This window comes from Octopus bimaculoides, chromosome 18, assembly GCF_001194135.2.
Source record: "Octopus bimaculoides isolate UCB-OBI-ISO-001 chromosome 18, ASM119413v2, whole genome shotgun sequence".
Lineage (NCBI taxonomy): Eukaryota > Metazoa > Mollusca > Cephalopoda > Octopoda > Octopodidae > Octopus > Octopus bimaculoides.
Window position 1 is genome coordinate 2,219,910 of NC_068998.1, and position 10,009 is coordinate 2,229,918.

At 38.3% G+C, this 10,009-nt stretch overlaps 1 protein-coding gene and 1 long non-coding RNA gene across 7 annotated transcripts in view; one reads left to right on the plus strand and one right to left on the minus strand.

The window, feature by feature from the left end:
* LOC128249890 (uncharacterized) overlaps positions 1-3,356 on the minus strand; it is a 25,251-nt gene extending 21,895 nt beyond the window's left edge. The window contains exon 1 of the long non-coding RNA XR_008266025.1: positions 2,892-3,356. This is a non-coding gene — a long non-coding RNA (uncharacterized LOC128249890). The remainder of the gene's footprint in view (positions 1-2,891) is intronic.
* The window catches only part of LOC106871497 (pleckstrin homology domain-containing family A member 2), a 151,710-nt gene that overhangs the window by 121,976 nt on the left and 19,725 nt on the right, over positions 1-10,009 (plus strand). For all 6 annotated transcript variants that reach the window (XM_052974459.1, XM_014917984.2, XM_014918002.2 and 3 more), the window contains 3 exons: positions 6,090-6,149; positions 7,608-7,653; positions 8,325-8,422. In XM_052974459.1, the coding sequence (XP_052830419.1) occupies positions 6,090-6,149; positions 7,608-7,653; positions 8,325-8,422 (204 nt within the window). The remainder of the gene's footprint in view (positions 1-6,089; positions 6,150-7,607; positions 7,654-8,324; positions 8,423-10,009) is intronic.

The following is a 10,009-nucleotide window of genomic DNA, read 5'->3' on the forward strand; positions in this document are numbered from 1 at the left end:
TATATATATATATATATATATATATATATATATTATTTATATAGATAGGGTGATAAATTGAATATTAATTCAATTTAAAACCAACTGGCCTAGCATATAAAAAAATCTGAAAATTCAGAAAAAAAATTGTATTACATGTATTACATTGTGGTTGGGTCGTTGGTGACCTCTTTCTAGCATATTGGATGTCCACCTAGTAGTCATCCCTTATACACGTGTAATACAGATTCCATCTGACCCATGCAGGCATTGAGATGCAGACATTAAATAATAATGATTTTCTGTGTACATGTCTCTTTGTGTGTGTTCGTATAAAATGTTCTGCCTCTTGACCTCCATCAATACCAGTTGTGCATGTGCTGTTGTTTTGCCAAATGATCAAGCAAACTTATGATCAAATGCATTCTAGCCATGATCATCCCATCTTTTAAGAGTTTGAAGGACTACATTAATCAGTGTAGCCTTGTCTTACTTTGACTAAAAAGGGATTTTTAGAGAGATTTGATACCTGCGGCTGCTATATCTTACAAAGGTAGGTGACATAAAATTAAGCATTTAGCTGTGACAATATAGAGAAATGTCTGCAGTGTGAGATAAACTCAGACCTTCTGTTTCTTTGATAGAGTTGAACTTTTACTTAACCTAGTTCACAGCCAACTTTTGATCCCTTGCTGTAGTCATTTTGCTTTCTGTATATGGTTGACGTTCTCCAGAATGGTATGTACTCTGCAGACTCTTAATTTTCTTCTCCAAGAAGCCAAAGGCCATTGTGATTTCCAAGAGATCAATAATTTTTATTACAAACTGGTTGCTATCATGCTAGTCTTAACCCCAGGGAAGAATGAGATGTTTTTGAATTCATATAATTTGAGAATTCACATCTCTGCTGTGTGTGTGTGTGTGTGTGTGTGTGTGTGTGTGTGTGTGAATAATCGTTATTTCAGTGTTTACTTCTCCATGCTTACATGTGTCACATGAATTTGTCAGAGCACATTTTCTATGCCCAAAAGCTCTTCCCATTGCCAACTATCTCTTGTTTCCAAGTAAGGGAATATTTCTCCCAACTTCAAACATGTTTTTACACAAGATTTCAATTGGCACTGTTACTATGGTGGCGAAGCTTGTTTACAACTAGCACACAATGTCAAGATAAGGAGTCACACACACACACACACACGTATGTATGTAGTAGAGGCCCAGTGGTTATGGCAGCAGACTCGCAGTTTCGATTCCCAGACTAGTCATCGTGAGATATGCTTTGGAGATATGCTGTGATTGAGAAAACCAGGCAACTAAGGTGAGATCGCAGCCATGGATGTCTGGCCCAGTTAAGAGTGCCCCAGATGCGTCAGGCGATATGATATACTTGCGAAGACCTGTTGAGTCAAGTAAAACCAATTTCGTAGCTGTGGCCAGTGTCCCCTGACCGGCTCCTATGCCAGTGGCATGTAAAAAGCACCATCCAAATGTGGTCGATACCAGGTCCACTTGACTGGCTCCTGTGCCAGTGGCACGTAAAAAGCACCATCCGAACATGGCCAATGCTAGTACCCCCTGACTGGCTCTCATGCTGGTGGCACATAAAAACCACCAACCAAACGTGGCTGATGCCAGTACCATGTGACTGGCTCCCGTACCGGTGGCACATAAAAAGCATCCACTACACTCTCTGAGTGGTTGGCATTCAGAAGGACATCCAGCTGTAGAAACATTGCCAGATTAGATTGGAGCCTGGTGCAGCTGCTGGCTCTCAAGACCTCAGTCAAACTGTCCAACCCATGCCAGCATGGAAAATGGACGTTAAACAATGATGATGATGATATATATAATCTGGGAAAGTCTAAAATGTATAGAATAAATATTATAATGGAGTTAAGTCAGGATAATTACAAATTTTCTCCAATATAAAATGGTTTAAAACGGATCGAAAAGGTAAAATTGAAAATATCTCCTGCTCTGTGTGTTTGGTTAAGAGAGAGAGAGAGAGAGAGAGAGAGATGTGTTAATTGTAAGAAATTATGATGGCGTTGTGTGTCTTGAGATTACAATACAGAGAAAGTGCTCCATTTCCATTCTACAATATTATTTTAATCTATTAATGTGAAAGAGCTTTCTCCTCCTCTGCCTTCTCTTGTGATTCCACGAAGAAGAAGCAGTAATATTCCAATCTAATGGATTTGCTTTCACAAGGTTCGTTAACCCTGTTGATGGCAACCTGCCCAAGGCTAGCTTCAGTTCTGTCGCACCAAACACCAACTAAAAAAAAATTTCCATACTTAAATTAAAAATCTTGTCTTGTAATTTAATGTAAGAACATTTTGTTATGTTCTCAACACCGGCTTCCTAATGAAAATATCAGCTATTTTATGAAATTCCTCAAAATAGCTCATTATTTTTCAAAAGCTCTCGGTGTATTTCTTTAAGAATCTGGTAATGAAAGAGTTTAGAATTTGCTTTGTTAGTGCCTGCACCTGGTTTTGAATGCTTGTCAGATGCTACACACTTATTGATTCCATAAAGAACAGGTTTAGATCATTTCAAATAAAAATGAAGAAAAAGATAATTGATTTTACACATTCTAAAATGGTAACTTCCTGTTCTTTGAAAAGAGACCAGATTAAAAATGGGTGACATTATATCTAATGAGAAAAATGGTTTCATAAACAGCTAAGATTAGACAATTTCAAACTATTTTCACAAAAATTTGTGTTTTTTGATTGCTGGTGGTAGTGGGGGGTACCTTTTTTTTTCTTTTTTCTTTTTTTTTTTTTTTTTTTTTTTTTTTTTTTTTTTTTTGTGGTGGTTCTCTTTGAGAAATACTTGAAAAGCTTAAATTGTTTTAATTCCAGAAGTGAATAAATTGGTATAAACATAAAAGAAGAGATCTTTACCTCGTCCCCCACTCCGCCTCCATCAATCAACCAGTTGAAAGTTTTCGAAAAATCCTGTAACATTAGCAATATAAGACAATAACAGGGTTTGGTTTGAAAACTGATAGATAATGCCTTCATCATCATCATCATCATCATCATCATCACCATCACACCATCATCATTACTATTATTATTACTATTATTATTGCGGTGAACTTTTAGAGTAGTAGTAGGTAGTAGTAGTAGTAGTAGTAGTTTTTTTTGTTTGTTTTTTTTCCTGCAAGATGTTTGGTGAGCCAAGAAGTCTTTGCATTTAAGGAATCGTCCACCACGGCTGACGTTTAATGACTTTCTAAACATTGGTGGCAGAACAGATGTAATCACAGTAATTAGATCACCTTGAATTCTGACACAACTTGCTAATAGTATTAAACTTGGTTAACTAGCATCACCTCCTCCCTACCTCACCCCAACACCAGTCGATGTTCTTTTGGCGTAAATATTTCTTTTACTGCAACTCGTGTATCAAATTCTTCACATTGTCTTCCACCATATTTCTTTCCTTCTACCTTCCGTTTCACCTTTACACAGCCCTACATCTGATTTACATACACACACACACACACACACACACACACACATTACTCCATCTCATTTTTTTCTTCCTCTCTTCCTTTACTAAAAGATATCCTTAACTCATTTTACATTACTCTTACTCTTTACTCTTTTACTCGTTTCAGTCATTTGACTGCAGCCAGTATGAGGGACGTTCTGTTATCCTACTGAATTCCGCTCTGGGTTAGAAAAAGGTTTTATCTCTGACACCCTCCTCAAGTGTTTCAGATTTCCTTAATTCCTTAACCCCCAGATTAACCTGATTGATCAGATCAGTAATTAAAGGCCTTCTGGCCATGACCATCCCATGTATTTGTATATGCAGGGCTACATTGTTCAATGTAGCCTGATTTTATTTTGAGGCCAGTGAAGAGATTTAGCTGCTATTTGGAGGAGGTCGATCAACCCTGTAGGGTCTGACTTGCTGGGTGGGAGTAGGGGTGGGTGAGGGATACCCAACGACAACAAGCTGACCTGTGAACAATATCCAGCTTCCAAGAGTTAAAGATAAATGCACTTTCCACCACCACCACCACCACCACCACCACCACCATTGTCACCACTATTACTACTACCGTTATCACCACTGTTATGACTGTTTCTCATACCATCACCATCAGTGTTGTCAATCAGTCACTACCACCACATTACTACCTACTACTACTACACCCACTGACTACTACATCACTGCAACCACCAACACCACAACTACCACCACTATCATTGCTGTCATCGTCATTCACCATCACCACCACTAAGTTTACTACTACTACTACCAAACCACAATATCAACAACACCATTACCATACCACCTCCACTACATCACCAGTACTGCTACCTACCATCACCACCACCACCACCACCACCACCACCACCACAACCTATTTAGAATATTATCCATCTCTGTCACTATGACAACCATTCAGTGTTAATGACCTTATCAAAATAGTTTTATATTCAGAGTAGTTACATCATCATCATCATCATAATCATCATCATCATCATTTCATCACCACCACCACCACCACCACCATTATCACTATGACCACCCATCGCTGGTGCCTTCTCCAAAACCACTCCCAATTTCTACCATCACCACCACCACTACCACCACCACTTACATCATCTGAATTCTCAATATTGTCATCATCATCAAGACATCACCCTCCTACCACTACCATTATCATCACCACCACCACCACCACCATCGTCATCATCATCATCATCACCAACAAGCTTGGAATGTTTCACAGTCAGGGAGAATGCCAGTTATTTGATTATTTATTTTATGCTTTTCTTCTCCTTCTGGTTGGGTGTGGTCATGGCTGGGTGAGTGGGTGGGTGACTGTCAGACAAGGAGTGTGTCCAAGTGGAATGGTTTCTAATGTTAATAGCAACAGTGTCTGTCTGTGTGTCTGCTAGTGTCTCTAGATATTTCAGTGTTGCAGTGAGAAATTAGCAAGAGGCTTTAGCACTGGTGGCAGCAGTGGTGGTGGTGGTGGTGGTAGTAGTAATAGTAGTAGTAGTAGTAGTAGTAGTTGTAGTAGTTGTTGTTGTTGTTGTTGTTGTTGTTGTTATACAACCCTGAGCCAGTCTTGATTCAAGAGACCTATGATCAAAGGTGTTCCAGCCGTGACCATCCATCCTCATTCTTCAGACCCCTGATGGCCTTTGAGTACCTTTGGTGGAGTCTACTCTCTTGCAAGTCTTTGGACCAGATTCCTTTCTTCTCTCCACCAATCAGAGGCTCTTGAGAAAGGTCATGGGCACTGCCCTTCCTCACCTGTGCTCAACTGTTACTTATTTTATCGACCCAGAAAAGATGAAAGATAAAATTAACCTCAGCAGAATTTGAACTCAGAATGACAATGATGACGATGTAGTAAACCACATTTGCACTTTATAATTAATTTGTGTCCATTTGACCCAGGAATGGTTAAGAAGGAAGATGAAAGCCACGAGATAAAAATGGTGAAGATAGTGCCAATTATTGTTGGGTCTTTGGGGACAGTACCAAAAGGCATCAAGTGGAATATAAAGGAAATCAGAATTAAGGGGCCCAGTAGAACTGTTGCAAAAAGTTTGCCTCTTTGGCATGGCCAGAATCCTCTGGAAAGTATTAAATAGTTGAAGAGAACAAACGGTAAAGTTCCATAGGCAGCAGGTAGCAAGCCTGCAACTCATACAAGACTCCAGGAGTTCCAGCAAAACAAGAATTTAAAGAATCATAATGGTTTTAAATTTTGGCACAAGATCTACGATTTTAGGGGGAGGTGGTTAGTCAATTGCATTAATCCCTGGGGCTCAACTGGTCTATTGACCCCTAAAGGATGAAAGGCAAAGTCGACCACCTCAGCAGAAGACAAAGGTGGGGACAGACACACACACACACACACACACACACACACACACACAAAACTGAAGACTGGAGTTACTGGTATTCTCCAGTCTTCACTTTTTACAGCACAATTGTAAAAATAGAAAAAAAAAAGAATTATTTTTCATAAAGACACTTTTGTTTCCATTACTACAATATGATGTTTATATTATATTTGTTGTCTTCTCTATATTGTTTCTATATGAGTGCCATTATTATTGCAGAATTTAAACAGTCAATCCCACAATCCAGTATGGGAGATTGAACTTCAAAAGGTCTCCAAGGTATGTCTTTCTTCAGAACTCCCAGTTATGCGTTCGTTTATATATATATAAGAGAGTGAAATAGAATGTCTTTGACAGATTCCTGCAAAATAGTGAGGTTGATGTGGTGTGTGTTCATTTTCTCTAAAGTTGAAGTTAATTGTGTATAAAGTTGAGAATATTAATTTAAAACAATGTTGCAATCACAAGGTTCAGTTCCTTTGTACAATATCTTGAACTCAAGCCCCAGGCAAACCAATGTCTTGTGAGTAAATTTAGTTGACAGAAACTGTGAGGAAGCCTGTCATACATATATGTGTGTGTGTGTGTGTGTTCTATTTGTCCTCCTCCACCACTAGACAACTGGTGTTGGTTTGTTTACATTCCTGTAACTTAGTGGTTCAGCAAAAGACACTTGTAGAATATGTACAAGACTTTAAAAAATAAATACAGGTGTTGATTTGTTTGACGAAACCTTTCAAAGCAGTGCTCCAGCATGGCTGCAGTCCAATGACTGAAACAATGAGAAGAAAGACAAAACATAAACTTATCTCAGACATTTTGACGCTGATACCAGTTTTGGTTCTTCAGTGCCTTCGCCATTATTTGGTTCAACACATTTACAGCCTATGGAATCTACATTGTCCAACCTATATATGTCGAACAGTTGTGTGTCTGTTGGCCAAGTTCCACTTCCATAAATTAATAAAGATGGCACCAGAGCATCTTCATCATCATCATCATTATCACTACCAGATGACATCACCGATGCCATGTAATAACTTTGGTAGTTTTGTGTTGGACACTGCAGCCGCAGCTACTCTTGACTCCTATGCCATTATGGAATAATTCATCAAAAAATTGGCCATTAGCCATATATATATTATATAGTATATTTGTGTATGTGTGTATATATAGAGAGAGATGTATGTATATTTATGTATAATTATGTGTGTGTGTGTCTATATATATGTATATACACATACATATATATTATATAATATCACCATTTAATGTCCATATTGGTATGTAGGTGCAGCATGGCTGAATAATCATTCAGAAGTATGCTTTTACAACCATTGAGTCCCAAGTTCAATCCTGCTTCTGGATATCTTAGATAAGTGTCACCCATACCTGTGCGTGAAATTGGGTCGAGAGAAGCTTAATTGGAAAAGACCTTTGGGTGGATTGTGCCTGGAATTTAAAAGGTTCAGCTTTGTCTCTCTCACACATTGATTTTGCCTACATTAAAAAGACAAAAATACTCCTCTAAGGGTGCATATATCTGTGGAATACTCAACCACTTACACATTAATTCAGAAACAGACAAATGGCTACCATTTTTCTTTCTTTCTTTTCTTGCTAATTACTATAATATACATTTAATAGCTAATTCGGTTGAAACAAAAGAAAAACAAATTGATGATCGTTTATCATCTCGTCAATGTAATTATATTCCATTCGTTTAATTTTATCCAGGTCAGTGATGCTCGTAAACTCCGACCCAAGGTTGACTTCTGCTTTGGTACGTTACGTTTTGTACTCGTCTCTTTTCTTCAACAATTTAGTTAAAATATCCAACCTAATGTGTGTATAATTACTACATCACTGCCAATTAAACTAATTAGGGTGCGGTTAATTTTATGCATATTCATTACTTTGAAAATGGAAATTTTATGGAATTCAGAAATTGTAGAATTATTTCATTCTTAAATTCATTTCATCAAAAAGGAATCAACAGTTTAATTCTTGACATTCTTTTAGATTTTTACTTAATTTTTAAAAAAGTTGTTTTTTCTTCTTTTTCCGATCAATTCTGTTTCCAATTCTAACCTGGAAGCAGGACATGAGGTAGTTTTATTTAAAATTGGGGCTGCATGAGGGAATAACCACTGCCTGGTGCTGCATCAGGGCATTTATTATTATCCTTATCATTAGTTAAGGTGGTGTGCTGGCAGAATTGTTACTGCGCTGGACGAAATGCTTTGTGGTATTTCACTCGTCACTTCATTATGAGTTCAAATTCTGCTGAGGTCAACTTTGCCTTTCATCCTTTCGGGGGCCAATAAAATAAGTACCAGTTGCGCATTGGGGTGTCAATGTAATCAACTCATCCCCCTCCCCACCAAAATTGCTGCCCTTGTGGCAGAATTTGAAACCATGATTATTATTATTATTGTTATTATTATCTTTCAGTGGTCAACTTTGCTGGTCAGCGTTATTTTCTACAAGCGGAGGACCAGACAGACATGAACAAGTGGATTGATGTCCTCAACAATGCTAGTAAAATTATTGTAAGTATCTATAGTGTTTTGTTTTTTTTGTTTTTCTGTAGAGGGAGTAGGGTGGGGATGGGTGGGAATCGGATGGAGTGATGGATGGATTAGGACTCCCAGGTCAGGTCCTTTTTTGTTGATTCACTTCTGTTTCTGAATAAAAGATGGGATGGTCATGGCTAGAACACCATTGATCATTGCTTTGGTGGATCAGGTTTGACATGAGATTAAACAACAATGAAGAACACATTAGATGATGTAGTCCTAGATATACTATGTCTAAATAGAAGATGTGGTGGTTACAGTTGGCACATTTTTGATTGTAAGTCTGCTGAATCAGGAACTGACCTAGGGCTAAACGATAACTAAACCTAACAATAAATAATGCAGTCCTATATACACTATCTTTGAATAAAAAGTGGGATGGTCACTGTTGGAGCCCCTTTGATCACTGAATCTGTGTGTGTTTGTGAGAGAGAGAAATAGAACTGTGTGTGTGTGTGTAATGTGTCTAAACTAATAAATCTTGTTTCATTTTGGGAAGGCGAGGGGGGAGTGTGAGGAGAGAGGCACTTGTAATAAGTCTGGTTTCACTGAGGAGGAGAAGAGAACAGAAAGATATTAGTTGGGGAGTGAGAAAGACGAAGAAAGAGAGAGAGAGAGAGAGATGAAAGGCCTCCATTGTGCCTTTATTATCAGGGAAGAACGAGAGGAGTATCTAGTGGGTGTGTCATTTAGTGCCTGACTGTATAATATATATTAGTGTGTGTGTGTGTGTGTGTGTGCATATATATATATATATATATATATATATATATTGTCTATATTTGTATGCCTGTATTTGTGGAGCTAGTGTAAAAGGCTATATAGCTTAATAGTGTCTAATGAAAGTGGGTAGTTTAGAAATGTCACATCAATTAAGCTTAATAAGATTTTAATAAGGCCTGTTAGAAATGTCACTTGTACAGAAGAAGGATTGTCATAGCAGACCGACTTGCAGTAACAAACGCTGCGCTTAGCTGCTGCTGCTGCTGCTGCTGCTGCTGCTGTTGTTGTTGTGGTGGTTGTTGTTGTTGTTTTTAGAATTGTAACTTGTAGCAACTGTCAATCATTGTAGAAACAACAGTAACTACCCCCACTATGGTGGGGGAGGGGGTGACAAGGACTGGCAACTGTGACTGCACACACACACACACTCGCATGTGCATTTAAACATATACATGTGTGTGCATATATTTGTGTGTGTGTATATATATGTGTGTGTGTGTGTGTGTATACAATTTCTAGCAGATTGTTTGACTATAGTAGTTTATAGATATATGTGTGTGTGTGTGTGCATTTATATATATCATCATCATCAGCAGCATCGTTGTTTAACATCTGCTTTCCATGCTGGCATGGGTTGGATGGTTTGACTGAGGACTGATGAATCAGATGGCTACACTAGGCTCCAATCTGATCTGGCAAGGTTTCTACAGCTGGATGCCTTTCCTAATGCCAACCACTCCAAGAGTGTAATGGGTGCTTTTATGTGCCACCAGCACGAGTGCCATTTGCGTGACACTGGTATCTGCCACAACTGTGATTTTGCCTAAGTTTAATCTT